Genomic DNA, 19,865 nt, shown 5'->3' on the forward strand with positions numbered 1-19,865 from the left:
AGTAACTGTGTATTCAGGTCATTCCATTTATGGGATCGTTCTTCCCAACGACCTGTGTAATTTATTTATGAACATTACAACAACAACAACAGTTTGTCTCCTGGTAATTTCTTGTTTTAGTAGTACTCGGCCAGGTTGTGTACCAAATTTTCTTCACAATGAAAAGATTTTTGATAAAAAATAATACCGACGTGAAAAACAACAAAAGTTACATTCCAAATAAAGCAGAGGCATCTTCCAGCTCTCTTTCATTTTAACAGCCACACCTCTTATGCAAAGGAAAACTGTCAAATTTGTAACAGCTAATTGGACATTCAGCTTTAAAGGCGGAGCTACAGAACTGTAACTTGCAACAAAACTGTGCAGAGTAGCGTGCGCCGTAGAATGCAGTAATTTAAAGTGCCATTTATCCGAAAAAGGAGTTAACCGCGATCCGCTGCTACGGCGTCCTCCGGCACAACCGTGGATCTTACCGCCAGCCAAGCCGTCAAACACGGGGATCTCCGCCAGTTTGGCAAGGTAGATGAGGGGGGCACACGTCCAATACCGAAAAAGAAAATGGATGGACAGGTTGCCCGATGCAAGATCGTCGTGGTAGGGGACTCCCAGTGTGGGAAAACTGCTTTGTTACACGTTTTTGCCAAGGACTGCTACCCAGAAGTAAGTTTTATTGCTTTATAGTACCATGCTGTCATGTGCTTGACAGAGTCCCCAATGTATGCACTATATCACCTACATTCGCTTATTCCCATGTAGTAACATAGTAAGTTATTCTTATATGTGTATACACACACACGCCATCCAAGTTAGCACTCGCTTACTACCGAATGGGACATTATAATATTCTTAGTGTTTGTTACTTGCCAGATATCTAAAGGAAAATTGCCCAGAGCAAAAAATGGCAACATAGACTGTGGCTTCTAAATTAAGTAAAATTAGGGTCCTTGTGTCCATGAAGGCCAGTCTTACCTGTTTATTAATCTGTGCAGTTAATAACTCAATTAATGCTGCAACATTTTAACTCTTGAGCTCAAATTTCGACTATTACTGAATGCAGAATTGTAATTGCTACTGTGAAATGCTTTACAAATTTGTCTGCAGTTTTGTTAAATAGTAAAATATATATTCAAGCATCTGAATAACCACAAAATGTAATTTTGTTGTCAAGTTGAACTATATTGTAAAATGAATTATGTTCATTGTTAGGTGAGGGTTACAGCTAAAATATACTCACGGTACCTTTTTTTTACAGAATTATGTTCCCACCGTGTTTGAAAACTACACTGCAAGTTTTGAAATAGACAAACAGAGAACTGAGTTAAACATGTGGGATACGTCAGGTAGGCTATCCTTCTCACTTTATAGTATGACTTGATGTTTGCTGGCTGTCCCGGAGGGGGTCTGAATTATGTGCAACATAGTGAGAGTTTGTCATTAAAGTTAATGGCAGCCTAATGCCATTAACAGCGTTTGTCTTTAAAACCAGTACTTAGTGGGACCCCCTGTGTACTCTAGACGTCTAACATGTGCTGCTGTTTCTGCGGGACCCTAAAGCCTTCCTATTTCCTGCTCTCTATCAGGAGCCTTAAACTGTTTTCGAGCTTTAAAACCGTACCAGATCGCCTGTTTAGTTTTTTTTTTAAGTTAGGAATATTTACAACTCTTTAACAGCAGACATGTAGACGAGTGCTTGATGTATATGCCTATAACTTTGACACCTTTGCCCTGCCGTGTTTGTTTTTTTACCATGCTTTCTATGCCAGTGATCTGGACAACTGTAGCGAAGGCTGAATGAACCTAGAGTTGACACTTGTCTCTTTGTGCAGTGCAGTCCCTATTCGAGCAGTTGTGTCTTGCTAAAAACATGAACATTGACATATATTCTGAGATTTAAGGGCACAAATATTTCCAAAGTTTCCGTTAATAGTTGCATAAAACAATTATTTTGTACACGAAACGCCTTGATATATGAAACAATGGGAACGAGTCTAGTTCTACAAGAATGAGCCTCTATTTTGGGGAAAAAAGTGGCGTTCAGCCCTTTTCACTGGGTATGTATCTGTCTCCTTTGTTCTCCAAAGTCTCACATTTCCATAAAGGTAAGGTGGGGACTTTATTTAACCCCCACCCTCATCTTCCCGAGTCTGCCCTAATGGTATTTTCTGCAAGAATGTGCCCACATTGGGGGGCATATTATTAAACCGCCCATAATGAACATTAAATTTGACCAATGAGTACCAATAGTGTGCTGTCTAATTTTATGGGTGACAGGATTCTTTGACTAAATATGTGATTATCTTAAATCTGTCTTGCGGCTGAAATATTTAGATTCTAGCAGCGGAAAATGTATTATTATTAGTGGTACTATTATTGTTATTATTATTAATGTTAACTGTAACTAAAATCACTTCTCCTCCACTTCCTGCCCCAACATACAGGCATAGATTTCAAGGCACTCGTGTGTGTGTGTGTGTGTGTGTGTGTGTGTGTGTGTGTGTGTGTGTTTCTCCACTCTTGCTAAGGAATTTTACTTTATATTTTGCATATGTGTGAGTGTGTCTATAATGCATTTAAGCATAACACTGATATGAATAACTGAGGAGTGTAGCTCATGGTTTTTATTGTGAACATCCTTTTGTGTAGGAAACCGAAAGAACTGCTTCCATTTACTAGGCATGTCATATGCAAACAAAGAAACTGAATCATCAAGATGATAATGAGATTAGTCCCTATAACTTGTGAATGACAGGGGAAAAATCCTTTAACCCATAAGTGCTTTTACTTGATGAATGTGTAGAAATAATGTGATCATTCCTTTAATTGCTGAGTTGTTGAATTGCTGACTTGAAATGGGGCTTCGTTGATGTAACTTGTTTCCTCATAAAGCACAAGAAGTGGTATTTCTCCGATACAACAAGCCGACATAGTTTGTTTGCCCCCTTTCCCTCCTTGTCTGCTTTCATTTTTTTTTTCTCAGATGTGATAAATGAACTTTCCACTTTCAGATATGAGCGACCCACCTCCATTTAGCAGTCCTTAATCATTTCTTTTAGGTTGATTCGCAGTTCTTAATTCAGATTTAAGGGAGTGCTGCTTTCAGTCTGTGTGGTAGATGGCATGCGCATTTTTGTTCTTTTAAAATAAATATTCACTTTGTAAAATAGTCTCAATTGTCCTGATGCTTTGTTAAGTGTAAATTGAGTCGTGTGTTTTTAAGACAGTGATTATTCCTGCTGTTTCATGTTTCACCATTTTTGCCAATATCCTGCTTTTTATGGTGGAAAAAACTGATTTACTAATGTTAGTAATTTAGTACCCATTGCTATATTTAGCCTTTGAACTGAGGGGGTCTGTGCGTTGCTCACACTGCATGCATTTTGTCATCAGCTTTGCAACTCAACCAGCAGTGCAAGTGGTTTATTGTAAACGCCTCTGACAACTCTTAATTGCACTTGGGTGTATAAAGCACATTTTAAGGGACAGGTCTCTGTTGTCTTCTCGGGGGGAATTATGTCTGTGTTGTAAAGTGAAAGGTGCAGGGAGTGGCTGTATTCTATCTAAAAATGTCCCAGATTTTGTGTTGTCAGAATTATTCCACAAGTCACTGTTTGAGGCAGTTTGCTGTGCTATTACCAGTCTAACAGTGTTCATTCAGTTTTACGTTGTGCTTTGCTACTGCTAGCAGTTAAATAGTGGTAGGATTACTGGTGACGTAGGTAGATTTTCTAATAGTGGAGGGAGTTAGGATGCATATCCATTTATGGAGGTAAGCAGAAAAATGTGCACGCAGTTTGGGAGCTGCAGACATTCACAGAAGCAATCCGACTTTAAACATTTGGAATAGTGTTTCTGTTGGTATATATGAACCAGAGTCTTTAAATACTTTCAAGTTTAAAATTTCTGTTGTTAAATTCGGTTGTCAGTGCTACTGTGTAATCAGTTAATCTTACTATTTTCTGAATAATCCTTGCTAAATTAGGCTTTATTGTAAGAATTCTTTTCCAAATACCTATTGGGAAGTGCTGTTATTTGTATTTTCACCCAGCCACAGAATATACTCTTTTGTCATGTGTTCTCTTACTTTATTATAAGGGGTCATAAGTGAAAACAGGTCACCAAGTCAAGTTCATGCATCTATCATCTGAATAAATGAAAGTGATGAATTATAATGCATTTACATTAGCCTTTTCTGTGTTAGCAGAATGTTATTATCTGCAGAAAGGTCATCAAAAGTGCAACTAATAAGTTTGCTGTAAATGTCAGAAAATACACTTTTGTCCATGTTGTATAATTTAGTAAAGGATGTGTACTATAAAGGGGTTTGACACACACACACACACGCACACATTTTTGTCCATTTTCAGAGTGGCATAGCTTTTCTCCACTTAATGAAAGCAGTTTGCTGCTTCGCTGTCTCTCTCTCTCTCTCTCTCTCTCTCTCTCTCTCTCTCTTCCCACATCTCTCTTTATATAGATATATATATAGATATATATATATATATATATATATATATATATATATATATATATATGTATATATATATATATGTATCTACATATATGTATCTACATACACGTACATGCATGCATATATATATATATATATATATATATATATATATATATATATATATATATATATATATATATATATAAATACATACATGTGCACATATTGTATAAAATGTGTATGTCCAAATATTCATGTGTACAAGTGTCCGTATATCATTATATTTTGATGTGTTGAAAAAAAAAAAATCCCAGACCACAATACATCAAATATAAAATTCCGAATGCATATTGCCCAGACTGCAAAACAAAGTGGCACACAAAATATCCACAGTGTACTACATATCCATGCCAACAAAAATACGTTTTTTTTTTTTTTTTTTTGGTGGGAAGGCTACTGCATACCCCTGTGTGGGAGCAAGCTCTCTAACACCCTTAAACATATATACATCAACTCCATGGTTGTACAAACTCAAAGAAGGGAGGAATTTCCTTGATGAAAGGAATCAAAGCCAGCTTTCAAGGAAAACCTGTACTGGAAGTGATTTCCTTCAGTGACTCACAAATGGCAAAGAACTCACCTTTCCATAATTATTCCATTTAATCTCCATGGCCATATAGTCATGTGTAGCATTTCTCTCGTAATCATTTGACTATGTAGAGGTCTACTATATGTGAGTATGGAATGTTGTACATTTGGGATTTCTTACAGTAGTATAATCTTATTGATCAGATGTGTTCAGTATTTTGCACTGCACACACACACACACACACACACATATATATATATATATATATATATATATATATATATATATATATATATATATATAATGTACACATACAAATTAGATTGTGTGTATATAGCTTCAGCTATGAGGGGATGGAACAGACTGCACCAAGAATCAGAATCCTCTAACTGCGTTCACAAAACAACAACTTTTTCTCAGTGTTTTTTTTTCCAGGGGGCATGCCCCCCTGCAGTCCTTGATGTGGGGGGAAAGCCCCCACACACCCCAACTCCACTGTTGCACCAACTTGATGAAGGGTGAACTTTCCCTAGAAAGAGCATAGCTGATGGTAAGGCTCATTAACGGCAGGTTTCTGTTGGCAGACTGAATTTCAGGCAACTGAAGTTCGCGAGTTCACTTTTTCATTCACCCATAGGTTACCAATATTTGTGTGTGTGTGATTTATTTATTTATTTATATATATATATATATATATACACACACACACACTGTGTGTGTGTGTGTGTGTGTGTGTGTGTGTGTGTGTGTGTGTGTGTGTTATGTAACACTGTGCATACATATACATGTGTGTGCATGTGTGTGTGTGTGTATGTGCACATGCATGTCTACAGTATGGGTCTCACCAAGATAATAATTGTGTTAATAGTTCACAGTTGTTCTAGTGACTCCACATGGTGAACAGATCAGCTTTTTGATGAAGCCGGAGAGATTGCTGTAATAGGGCTGGGATGCGTCCCCTTCCTGGCTATTATGCAATCTCAGAGTGGGCATATGAAAGTAGGAAGGCGTGTGGACGATGCATGGCTTCTTTTTTGCTCCTTTTGCGTTATTTGGAGCATGCAGGTTTTAGTGTCAGCAATGTGTGTGCCAATGAATTTTTGTTGAGGTTTGGTGCTGAGATATTTTGCAGACCAAATTATTATGAATATACACATATAGGTGTAGTACTTTATACCAAATGGACGAAATATTGGCATTTGTAACTTCGACATAAAAATGTTGACAGCTACTGCACATGCTCTGAGGATTAACCTTGCAGCAGGCAACACCAAAAGTAAGTGTGCTCCCCACACTCCTTGATTGCACAATTCTGGGTAAAGTGCAAATTCCCCTACATTGGGGATTGTTATTATCATAAACCTGTCAACCACCTGTGTTGACCAAAGCTTGTCATCCAAACCAATGTCAATGTTTAGTCCATTTGATTAAAATACCACAGCCTAATTTATATAAAACTCTGTGTATATGTGTGTAATAAATAAATATATATATATATATACACACACACATGTAATCATACACACATATAAATTGATAAATATATTCTGTTATTTTGTTAACTTTTTTAAATTATTCATACTAACAGAATAATTTTATATCTATACTGTATGTAGGGCTACATTTTGTAATCTTAAAAACATGGATCTGAAGCTTATCAGCACACAGTTTATATATGCTGTGTTTCTTCACTGCACCTGTATAGCCTATCTGTACTTGACGTTTTTTTTTTACTTTTTTTTTAATAATTTCACTTCCTTTAAAGTTTTTTATTCTGAGTAAGTAGAGATCATAAACCAAGCATAACTGTAACCCAAGATCGGAGTGATGGATCGAGAGTTAAGATTACTACGTTTAATTTCAGCAAAGTGAGCAGTCATTTTTGAATGACTGCAAACAAGTTATGGAATTCTTAGCTCATTTGCTCTTCAACACTGTACATATATCTATCTATCTATATATATATATATCTATCTATATATATATATATATATATATATATATATATATATATATATATATATATATATATATATATATATATTCCACCATATTCTATATATAGTTGTCTTTCCAGTTGTTAGGCATTCTGTCAGCAGATTTTAAGTCTGGTGTATTGTCTCACTTCCCACAGTTTAGGAAGCTAAGCTGATCTTGCTGAAGCTAGATTCTGTGACTTGACAGTAGAAACATTAATTGAGTGACAGCTGCCTGGAGCTGTGTAGCAAAAAGCAAAAGGATTCTGACTCCAAATAATACGGCTAAGACACTCGGAGTGAATTAGCAAGTTATTGAAGTGGGATGGTGGCAAGCGATAACATAACTTCTAAATATTCTGTTCTCTGAAATCTCCATACCTGACCCATTTGTCTAAAGTTCTTGACAAAATGTATATTCATACATACATATATTCCATTAAAAATTCAAGGAGATAGATAATGACTTGTCATTTTTCCATCTAGTTTATTGGCATTGAAAATCTAATTGCAATACTTGAGTTAAACTGGTGACTTTTGCTTGTGGGCCTCATCTGCACCTCATTTCTCTAAGCAGTTATTTTATTTATTATTATATTTTATTAGCATTTGTTGACCAGGATTGTTGATAAGGGTATAAGTTGCCCCTTTTCAGTGGAGACCTGGGGAGAAACACTACAAATATAATTCCTATACAAAAGGTACAAGAAGCAGGTATGAAAATTTACAATGAGTTTAGCAGAATGAATGCAAACAGAATATATTAAAACATAAACAGAGTTTTAGAAAAACAACAGTACGAATCAATAAGTAAAAAAAATATATATAAGTCTTGAATAGAATGTAATACAAGTACAACAATGGTTCAAAACAAAGAAAATAAATGACACTGCCCTAGGCTGAGTCTGGATGTTAAGAGCCAATTTTAGATTTTTATAATTAACAGTAACCCTTGGGCCAGCCACTAGGGGAACTAAAGTGCACCATGTATGGGGAATGCACATGGAATGTATTGATTTTGATAATTGTTGAATAAACTTGTTGAGAATTAAAATAAAAAGAGAAAATCATTTGTGAGAGAATGCTTTCAAAGAAGTGAGGTTTGATGAATAAGATATTTAAGTTACATGGTGGAAGTGATAGTTATATTGCAATGTGTAGGAGGACCTGGTTAAGAAGACAAGTTGGAGAGGCAATACCAGCGACATGGGTAGAGATACTTGCGCAGACAGTAGCTGGCTCATGCACTGGATGTGGTAGAAGCTGAAATAGGTGATGAGTAAATGAGCTGGAGGAGAGGAAGGTTGGGTAAGTCTGAGTAAGAAGATATAGGATTATTGTCATGATAATTCAATGTAAGTTGCCTGTGTATGGTATGTGACTGCGGGAAATACAGAAGAGATGTGATGTTAGAGGGGATGAAAGAAGAAGGAAGAGAAAAAGCAAGGTACTGAGCCAGGAGACGTTGAAGGGGGATAGAACGGTGTAATAAAATGAAGGGGAGTGAGGAGATTTCAGTGTTTCGGCTTATTGAAGCTTTTTGTTAATACCAGTTCATTCAGGATTTTAATCAGTTACGTTTCATTAACTTGCCTAACCATAAGGATCTGCACAACTATGAAAAGTGAGTTGGAGGCATAAAAGACTAATTTGGCTCAATTGCACTGTGGTATTGTATGACAAAATGCGACCTAACTTTAATGTTCTGGACAGCATACACTTCCAACTCTTGGCTCTGTTTACACAACTAAATGCTTTCAGTAATGCTCGCTGTCTTTTGACTTTCTGTGTTCAACATAGTCAAGATAAACAACAGTTCATTTATAAACATAGCTACTGAAAATTTGGTACAGGGTTCCATTCCTGTCTCAACTAACCAGAATTTTGTAGAATGCGCCTGATTTTAGTTCATATTTTTGTCCTGTTTGATTTTCAAGTAAATCATTGAGGGTTACAGTCTCTCCTTCTCGCTCTATGTTTAACAGGTGCATACACCAGACAACAGTGATCAGTTTTCAATCACGATCATCTTGGTTACAAAACAAGAAGTTTCAGATAGTACAATGATGCACAAAGAAATTTATGATCGCAGAGTTTCATTGTGCATGCATCATAACAAATCTGATTAATTTTGTGTCTTGTTTGAGCAAAAAAATAAAATAAAAATAAAAGCACATACTGAATTATAGGAGAAAGAAACAGACCGGTTTCGGCTTAGTACATCAAACAGCCTTCATCAATGTACCATACCATACCCACAGTATACTGAAACCTTTTTAATGAGTGAGCAGACATGAGGGCATTTGTTGTGTTATGTGATTAGTTTCAGTTATTTTATTGGGTTGGGTGTTTTATTTTGCATGTCAAAGCACTCTACTTTGCTGAAATTGTTCACTGTATTAGATGAATTCACATGGGTTCACTGACTCTCATTAATAAGTTAGACAAGACCTGTGATGCAATTAAACAGTGTTGGGGGGGGTATTAACCAAGGGGACATGGTTTGAAAGATTGTTGTTAGGTAGAGAAGAGGAATAGAATTTGTACCTAAATTTGTCAGCAACAAAATAAAAACAAAACAGAAATAACCCCTTCTGAGCACGTGTTCTCTTTGCCTGAGACTAAGAACCTCAACAAGTTTCTTCCTGCTATATTACTGGTCTCTGAAGGCTGGCTGACCCGGGTGACCCCCAATGTCCCTGATACTTACTAAACTTTACTACTATAACACCTTTTGTTGTAGGAATGGAGATGTAATTAGTTTGCAGGTGATGGTCACACTGCACCTCAGGGCTTCTTCATATTTCCATGATAGATAGTGGATTGCTCTGGTAGCAGTCCTGACTGGATACTGGTACAAATCAATTTATCCTGGCCATCCCTGTCTGTCTGCCTTCCCAGTATACCTCAAGACTTTTGAAATACTTGCTTTTGTTGCCATATATGTATCAGGTGCCCCTGGCTGGTTTTACATCTGCTGTGTACTCTATCCAGGAAATGCACAACCTCATAAGTAAATACAAAAAAAAAAATCTGCTGCTAATATTTGACCAAACCTGTGTGTAATTTAATGATCCAGGGAGACTCTGCTTCTGTCTTTGTAATAAATTTAAAAAATAAGAAAGTAACTCAATAAAATATGAAGAACTCTTTTTTTTTTTTTTTTTTTTTTTAAGTCTCACAAAATTATCTGTGTCCAGTTACTATTTATATATATAAATATATATATATATATATATATATATATATATATATATATATATATATATATATATATATATATATATATATATATATATATATATATATATATATATATATATATATATATATATATATATATACACACACATATATAATATGGGTCGGGTTCATATTACGTTATCGAAAGTTAACGTAATCGAACGCTCAGAACTTCGAAATGACCGCATATCATTACTTTTATTGTGGGGGGGGCTGTGCCCCCCCCTGCTAAATATATATTCCGACTCCGAGATTGCACTACAGTGAGGAAAGGGCAAATATTCCAAGCTTCACTGCACTGCGATCCCACAATGCAATCTTCGAAATGTGGCCATTTCGATGTTCTGAGCATTCGATTATGTTATCTTTCGATAACGTAATAGGAACCTATATGGGTCCACTATGTAATCTCAAAATACTGAAATCCCGAATTTCACTATTTCGAAATGACATGGCCGAAAACTCAAAAGTTGGTGCAGTATGTGGATGGATGGGTGGAAGTTTAGGTAAGTATGTATGTGTAAGTGTATTGGTTAGGGGCTTTAGTGTGTGTTGTGACTGATGTGTGTGTGAGGGACTGTAAAATGTGTGGGTGTGAGTTTAGTTTGTGTGTCTGTTTGTGTGATCTTGTAGTTAGAATATACGTGTGGGGTGTAGGGGGGGCTTGCCCCCCAGCTTATCTGTAGTGTAGAATCATTTATTTGATTCGGGGGGGAGTTGTGCATCTGTTTGTGTGTAGTGTATGTGTAGCGTAACTTCAGGATTTTGAATTTCGCAGTTATGCGGTTTTGGCAATGTGTGTTGTGTTTGGGTTTTCGGCTATGTAATTTCGAAATACTAAAATTGTGATTTCAGAGTGGACGCATGTGTATATCTGTGTGTGTGTGTGTGTGTGTGTGTGTGTGTGTGTGTGTATATATATATATATATATATATATATATATATATATATATATATATATCTATATATATATTTATATATATGTGTAGATATCTATATATATATATATATATATATATATATATAGATATAGATATATATATATATATATATATATATATATATATATATATATATATATATATATGTATGTGTGTGTGTGTATACATATATAACATATGATATATAATATAATGTGTCAGCTTTGTAGCTGTCAAGGCTGCATGATATATAATATAATGTGTCAGCTTTGTAGCTGTCAAGGCTGCTGATAAATTATTTAGGGGCAGACTTTGCATCATTTTTCCCAAATTTTATTCATCTGTCATTCTGGGTTAATACTATTGACTTACTCAGCAGCTTTTATCACTTTCTGCTTTCTGTTTCAAAACAGTAACTTGTATTGTTATGTGGCACCTGAACGCTCTCATTTCTTTGTCTCTGTACTGTAGACAAATAGAGGAGTGCTGTCTCTAACTCAAGAAAGATGATACTTATCTCTAGGTATCTACTACAAAGTCTGATTATTAACCTTGCTTTCCAAAATGGCAGGGCAGTCTGTTGCTTATGTTTTTCAGTATTGTAACATTTGTGTTGTCATTTACAGAGAACAGCATTATGTTTAATCTGTAGTCTGTCTTGTCAACTGTTTGCATACCCGGTTAAGGCTTATGTTGCTGCCAGCTTACAGAATCTGACACGTCTGATTGTATGGGCACATCTAAGGTGGGGGTGCATTAACTGTTTCTACAGTCATATTACTATTCACTATGTTAAGATTAAAGTTAAACACCGTGAATCTGAACAATTGAAATTCTTCACTGGACCCCACCCAGTTCGGGTTTGTAAAAGGCAGATCATGTCTCCTAAACCCAATAGACTTCTTTGAAGCAGTCACCAAAGCCGTAGACGAGGGTAAGGTGGTTCACACAGCCTATCTAGATCTTGCCAAGGCTTCTGACACCATCCCCCACTCTGGAATTATAGATAACTTTAGTGAGTTTATGTATAAATCCCTATGTCACAAGATGGGTTGTCAACTGGCTTACTGACAGAACCCACACTGTGAAAGTAGCAGACTCCAAATCTGACTTCAGACCAGTGACAAGTGTAGTACCACAGGGTTCAGTCCTGGGTTCTCTCCTGTTTGGTATCTACTTTTCCGAAGTACAGGCTAACACACAGAAGGTCTCTGGCTAATAAAGTTCGCAGAAGACTGCAAACTAGGAGCCATAATTGAAACTCCTAACGATGTGGACATCCTACAAAATGCCCTCACTTAGACAGATGCCTGGTGTCAAAGCCATGGCCTCAAGCTCAATGCCAAAAAGTACATTGTCATCCCCTTTGGTAAAAACTCTGTACCCATGAGCTACCACATAGGTGGTAGTCTACGTAACACCGAAAGTGTGATAAGAGACCTTGGGACACAGGTGGACAGTAGTCTCTCCTCTGATAATCACATTGCCATAGTAGTCAGGAAATCCTTCTACATGGCACACCTCATTACAAAAGGTTTTTCATCCAGGAAAAAAGAGGTCATTGTTCCCCTCTACTCGTCACTCATTAGACCCATTATAGAGTATAGTGCCCCTTTTGGTATGTACCTCCCAAGACATTTAGAACTGGAAAGGGTGCAGAAATACCTCATGAAGAGGATTACCGGCCTCAAACAGATGCCCTACGCAGACCATCTAAAAAAACTCCAGCTTTACTCTGTCGCATATCGCCTGCTTGGGAAATAGGAAATTCACCCTAGGAATCACCTCTGTGGTTCTGCTCGACAGGGGCACAGGAAAATAATTTTCTTGGGTGGCCAAAGCCAGGGTACCTTTTTGGCTAGGCTTATATAGGCCCTAGGGCCAATAGCCTAGTACCTACCTATGAATACCCAAAAGGACCCACCTCAAACCCCTTCTTTTACCTTTTCATTAATTGACATAAAAAGCTCTCAGGCTGCATTAATAGATGACTGAGTTAACCATTTCAAGAATCAGTGACTATTTTGGTCATTACTATATGAAAATTAACCAAATCAAAAGCAGTGTAATACTTAATGGAATCCAACCCAAATTTAGGGCAGTTTTATAGAGATAGTCCAGTCTTTAACTCTGTAATTCAGGTATCTTTCCTTTTCCTATTTATTGAATATTGCCTTGAAAAAAAATACTTAAAATTGAACTCCTACTACAAGGCTGATAGGTTCCTAATGCTTTCAGCTCAACAATGCAGTGGCAAAAGAGTTATATTTGCTAAACATTATTAAGATTTACACATTTCTGTGTAAGCTTGCTAGTAAAGTTGTTCTGAACAGTTTTCAGCAGAACGTAGCACTTTGTGTCATTTGGGTTATCCGTCTTACACCTTTGTGCATTCCATAAACACTTTCTTTCTTTTGTTATGTAGGAGTGACATAGTTGTTCACTAGCCATGAAGATCTCCCTATTGCATTTTTGAATTTGGAGGGGAAATGAAATATTCCTTTTTCTTTTTGCCTGTGAAATCTCTATAATCCAAGTGAACTTTAATGTGCATGTCTTTATTGCAAAATGTGCTAATTTGGGAAACAGTTTCCCTCCTGGAGTGCAGGCCTGCTTGGACTATACTGAGTTTAAACAATGCCACAGAAACCTTCTTAGCAGATTGTACTAGTTAATCATTCTGGTAGCATCATCATTGTTGGGATACCATTCTGTTAAGTCTTTCTTGTGTGTCATACACTCTTACCATTCATTACAAAATTGTAGGCATGACTGGAATGGAAATCAAAGTGCTGTTCTGAGAATATTTATCAATACTGGTTGTTAGTTGATGCATTATCAGTTATTTTGTATTAAAAGATCTTTGTGTTTATTTGGGTTTCACAGAAGCATTTATTTTGTTTTATTTATATGCTTTGTGTTAGTGTCTTGTCTTTGTTCAAATAGTACTCTTTGTTTAAGTAGTTACTCCTGTGACTGATAAGGTATCCATGCATTTAGTGACTTTTAGAAAGAATAGTAAACAATTCCTTTAGGTGTGTATTATTTCTCATTGTAATTCTAGTACATACTTTTGTAACTAATCACAACAAAGTTCCTTTCCCTCCCCTTGGACTATACACCAACAAATATTAAGTAGTGCCATTTTAAAGCCTCCTCCTCCGTCTGGAAAGACTTGTCTGTTGCCATGCCAGTCACTTACAGTACTACCACCCAGTGAAGGAGGGCTGTTGGGGGGGGGGGGTAACATTTGGTTTTCAGCAGAAATGTAATCAGCAAAGAACCTATGAGTAAGGGGTCTGTGGTTAGCATTACTCATTTTAAGTGTTCTGTTTCAAACTCTTGAAAGTGCCATGTAAGGGCAGGGCATATGTACTTAAAAGCTCTGTACCTGTACCAGCCAGCCTTGTCCATATCTTGGCGGATAACAATGATTGTTGAAAAATGCAGGTGTGCACACCCAGACAGCAAACAGTGATGTCCCCTGTCACTCAAGGGAAAAAAAAACACATTCTGTCTTTTAGTCAGTTCTCTATTTTCTACTATTGACCCAAGTTCAGTTTTGAATTGTGAGCAGCATTATTGTAATAATAGCCTTACTGCAATAGTCAGTTCCACAAAGACAGACATTATTTTGGGTAAGGCTTTGAGTCAGAATGTTGTCTGAATTAGAATATGTCGTTGACGTGACTCACCAAACCTGTTTGTTTTCAAATAAAGTTATGTCATCTCTAAGGCAGTAAAGTTGGTTAACTGACATCGTTCATTACTTCTCCATGAATAGGGTGTGCACTCCTATTCATCTGACATAATATGGTGACACTTGTTTATTTCATATATGGACTGCTACAGGAGTTTTTCCTTTCTTTCCCTGGCTTAGGAGCTTATACTTCCATGCGTGTTCTAGGAGATTATTCTGTTCCTGCTTTGCTGTAGGAGTTCATTCCATCCCTTAAGTGTTCATAGGCTCACGGATAAATATAAGCAATCAGTTATGCCTACCCAATTTCCAGACAGTGACTGAAGGTGAGTACTAAAGTCCCTGCTCCTTGTGCCTATGAGGTAAACACCTTAACCATTAAGTCAACCCCCACAATCTTTGAGCTCATTCCATTCCTTGTCTGCTTTATGATTTTGTTCCTTTCATGCCCTGCTGTAGGAGCTAATTCTGTTCATGCACTGATGTAGGAATTCACTGTATTCCTACACTGTTCTATGAGATGTACAGGGGAGACCCCATGTTTTCACTTAGAAGAAATTTCACATATTAAGTTACAAAGGTTTGGTAGCACAGCGTGCTAGATTGCCAGGAAAGATACTGGATCTGTTTCTATTCACCAGTGTCCTGCATTTAGAAATGACATTGTACATTTGCTCAGGATAAGAAAAGTGGAATATAGTTAGCTTATTTTGTATGGAACCCTCCTGTGTGGTACTTCCAAACCTCAGTGGCAGACTGAACCATTGAGTATAGGATGGGTGTTAGGATGCTAGATGAAGGTTGTCACATGGCTCCCCTTTATAAAGTGTGCCAGGAGTTTAGTTCTAACAGCTGTGGTATAGAACTGTATTACTCGCCTTATACCAGGCAACCACATTTTGCCCCACCCCAACACTGTAGAGCATGCCACAATACCCCCCAATTGAACACTATAGAGCATACGTGATACCAGACTGACAGAGCATCTCCCAAGCATGCTGCTGCAGTTCCCCCTCCTTCCTCCCTCCCTTATGGCTAAGTCACATGTGTGAGGTTCATGTAGTGTGATGTTCTGACTAACCATGATGCAGTGCTGTACTTCAGTTCATTCTACTCTCTCTACCACTCCTCGTTATCCCATTCCAAATTATTCAGTTAGGAAAAATATATAATAAATTTTGTATGGGTGCTTTTGACCTTCTTACCTTCAATTTAATAGTTATCAGTAGAAGTGACATATGAATCACTGGACAAAAATAACTTTTTATCAGTTTTTAATTTTAGTAGTAGTAACGAGTAATGATCGATCCTAGAGCTTCTATTTATAGCTGTCAGTTGTGCTGACCTATGTTTCCAATCTACAAAAATAAATCGACTACCACATCAGGTGTTTTTGCTTGGCCTAGCACTCCTTTCTGCCATGGCCAACAATCAGCTACCGCATCAGGTGTTTTTGCTTGACCTAGCACTCCTTACCACCGTGGCCAACAATTAGCTACCACATCAGGTGTTTTTGATTGACCTACCACTCCTTACCGCCATGACCAACAATCAGCTGTCACATCAGGTGGTTTTGCTTGGCCTAGCACTCCTTACTGCCATAGCGAACAATAAGCTACCATATCGGGTGTTTTTGCTTGGCCTAGCACTCCTTACTGAGTGTGACTATCCCAGCACTATCTCTGCTGCCCCAGGTACACTTCCTTGCATGTATCGAACTCTTGACTGTTGCGCATATACTGCTGGGAAGGGAGCTCATCCTCGGCCCCTTATGCTGGCAAATTTGGCCTCTGTTATGTATCAGGTGTGTGACAGAATGGGCTGCCCCCATCACCCCAGGATGGGTGACTTGATATGGGCTGCTCCCACCTTCTCTGGCCAACTCCTTCAGTGCCTTGAGTTACTAACTGATCTCATCTCAGGCCATCTGGGTTACAGTATGGGCCATATCTTCCTGTGTCACAGTGATGGCGCATTCTACTCTGTTATGAATTGTCAACAGTGGAGGAAGAAGACACCCGGCGACCTGAATTAGTAGGTGTTACTGCACTGCTCTAAGCAGTTTAAAATAAGAAACTAGCACAATGCAGATACTTTACAGGTGCAAATGCTGAACTGACTAGAACTGCTTAAGCTGAATGATATAGATCTAGAAAGTTTGTGTGATGTTGTTCATATCTGTCACAAGAGAAGTAAGTGAATATAGATGTGCAGAATTATGGGCTGACACATTTCCAAGTTAGTAAAGAGCCCTACTTTCCTGTAAAATATACTTTGTTAATGTTTCCTTATCCACAAAAAAAAAAAAACTTTTTATCTAGTTTGTACCTTCGGAAATGCTGCTTTTAATGTCAGTACACTTCTCCTTACTAATACATGCAAAAACTGTGACGTTCAAAAGTCAAGGGAAATGAAAAGATGGGTATACCACCTAATACAGACCAAGCTTTAGTAATGAACAGGTAACAAAGGAGGAGATGCAGTTGTGTAATCTAAGCCGTCAGTTTTCTCTCTGCAAACCTCTGATATGAATGTTAAAGTCCAGAAAGGTTTGTTAAGGGAGGGAGACCATGTAGTCATAGGAATACACTAGGGTATAATCACACACTGTATTAGCAGATGAACTGATGCTATCTGTCTGGGTTAACCTAATGAAGTAATGCAATACATTGCTTGTCAGTCTTCAATTTGTCCCAGTGCTAAGAGCAGTAATCTGAGGAAGGTACTAACTCGCCCAGTACTAAGAGCAGTATACTGAGAAAAGTACTAGTTGTTACTCAGATCATCTGCATGCAGAGTGTGGTACTTGCATCATCCTGAATACATGTACAGTAAATATATTTTGACTTCTTCAGTTAGGGGTCACCAGAGTGCCTCACCATTACCCAGACTGATTGGCAGTGGAGTTTTTACGGTGTCGAGTTGCCATCCTGGTGCCCAACCTTCACAGAACGCACACGCAGCTATTGCATGTCTGCACTCAACTGCAGGAGGACATGCAGACTCCACACAGAAGGCAGTCCAGCCAAGAATCGAACCACAGAACCTCTTGCTGTCAGGGAACAACACTAACTACAGCACCACCATGGCCTTTGAATACATCTACAGTGTTAGCTCAAAATCATAGCATTTAAAGATTGGTCTGACTAACTGGTAGGAGTAGTTTAAGTAGGCAGCAGGGACCAGTGTGAATGTAAGAACCTAACACTGAACTACACCCTGATGACTGCAGCTGTCTTTACTAGTCTAGTTTTATTAATCAAAAAGAGAAAAATAAATACAAAATCACATCCGTGACAAAGTGCACAGTGGTTAGCATTGCTGTCTCACAGCACTTGGTTATCCAGTTCACTTCTTATTTGAGGTCATAGCTCTCAACTGTCCAGATTTTCTCAGAATATCCAGATCTTTGACTCATAGTTTTTGCCCATTTCCTCATAAAATTGTAGTTTTCAAATCTCTGAGAAATCAATATTTGATTTTTCAGATTTCATATCCTCCAGAAAATTCATGTTAATGTTAAAATGTGTTATTATGTCAACTTTCTAAGTTTGTAAGAGCAATATTTAAAAAGTGTCTCTATTTTTGAGCCTTTGTCACCCCATTATTTGTGGCTTTGTCCAGATTTCTTGCTCTAAGAGGTTGAGAGTAATGTTTGGGGTGTCTTTTGTATGCATGTCTTCCCGATGTTTTGTGTGTTTTCACCAAATGTTCCAGTTTACTCCTGCATTCCAAAGAATTGGTGATGTTACAGACTGCTTGTGTGTGTGTGTTTGTGTATTTGTGTGTATGTGTATATCACATACCAGCCTTCTACATGTCTATATAAACACACCACTTATAGTGTCCTTAATGACTGTTTACAGATCCTTAAGGAAAAATCACTGCTGCCAACAATATTAAAGCATAAAACACACGAACACAGTTGAGTAAAAGCAAAAACCTTTATCAAACACAGAGCTTTCGGGATAACTCCCTTCAATGATTAACATAAGGCACAGTTAAAATTAATTTTAAATACACCCCCAACACGTCACATGGCCTGCAGACAGTCATGTGACCAACCACATCAGCATATAAAACAATTATGTTACATATTTAACTACTTATTTAACAACTTAATACACCTAACCTATACATTATATATCAACTGTAAATCATGCGTGATGTTACAACTGCCATCCATCACCTTTGTTTTCATAAAGATTTTTCATTTTCTTATAAAAGATTTCCAGGACATGTTAGCTAAATGTTTTTATCTTTCCATTAGGAAGTTTTAGGTATTCTCCAGTAATTACTTCAGTTTATTATGTTGTAACCTAACTAGTATCGGTTTTAGAGACACTGCTGCATTTAAACCTGGATGAGTGTCTGCTGATAACCGAACTATCCATTCATATTCCCTAACCTCCAGTAGATTACACATATCACCCCCTCTCAATGTTTTAGTTAACTTGTCTATTACTCTAAACTTAAAGGTATGTTCTTCACCTTTTTCCTTTATGTGCTTAGACAAGGCGTTTTTTTCACATTGTTTTCTAATATTAGATTTATGCTCAACTATACAGTCCTTGAGTCTCCTTGTTGTCATTCCGACATAAAATGAGGGGCATGCAAAACAGGTTGCTATGTAAACTACAAAGCTAGATGTACATGTGGCTATACCATAGAAGTTAAAGTCTGTTTACAGATCCTTCACAGCATCCTAGCCTTACTGTCACATACCAGCTTTCTACATAGCTATATAAACCCACTGCTTGTAGTATTTTAATGACCATTTATTTATCCCATTCAGTGTCCTGTTCTTACTGCTACATACCACTCTTGTACATAGCTATATAAACCCACCACTCATACTGTTTTATTGACTATTTACAGATTGTACACAGCATGCTGGTTATACTGTTAGATACTGGCCCTCTACACACAGTATAACCCACCACTCATACTGTGTTGATGACTGTTTATTGATCCCATACAGTGTCT

At 37.4% G+C, this 19,865-nt stretch overlaps 1 protein-coding gene across 1 annotated transcript in view; it reads left to right on the forward strand.

The window, feature by feature from the left end:
• Positions 1-339: 339 nt before the first annotated feature.
• RND2 (Rho family GTPase 2) overlaps positions 340-19,865 on the forward strand; it is a 448,584-nt gene continuing 429,058 nt past the window's right edge. The window contains exons 1-2 of the mRNA XM_044054659.1: positions 340-660; positions 1,253-1,340. Of these exons, the coding sequence (XP_043910594.1) occupies positions 559-660; positions 1,253-1,340 (190 nt within the window). The 5' untranslated portion in view covers positions 340-558. The remainder of the gene's footprint in view (positions 661-1,252; positions 1,341-19,865) is intronic.

The sequence above is a fragment of the Protopterus annectens genome, chromosome 13.part0 (assembly GCF_019279795.1).
Source record: "Protopterus annectens isolate FY-2018-M chromosome 13.part0, PAN1.0, whole genome shotgun sequence".
NCBI lineage: Eukaryota > Metazoa > Chordata > Ceratodontiformes > Protopteridae > Protopterus > Protopterus annectens.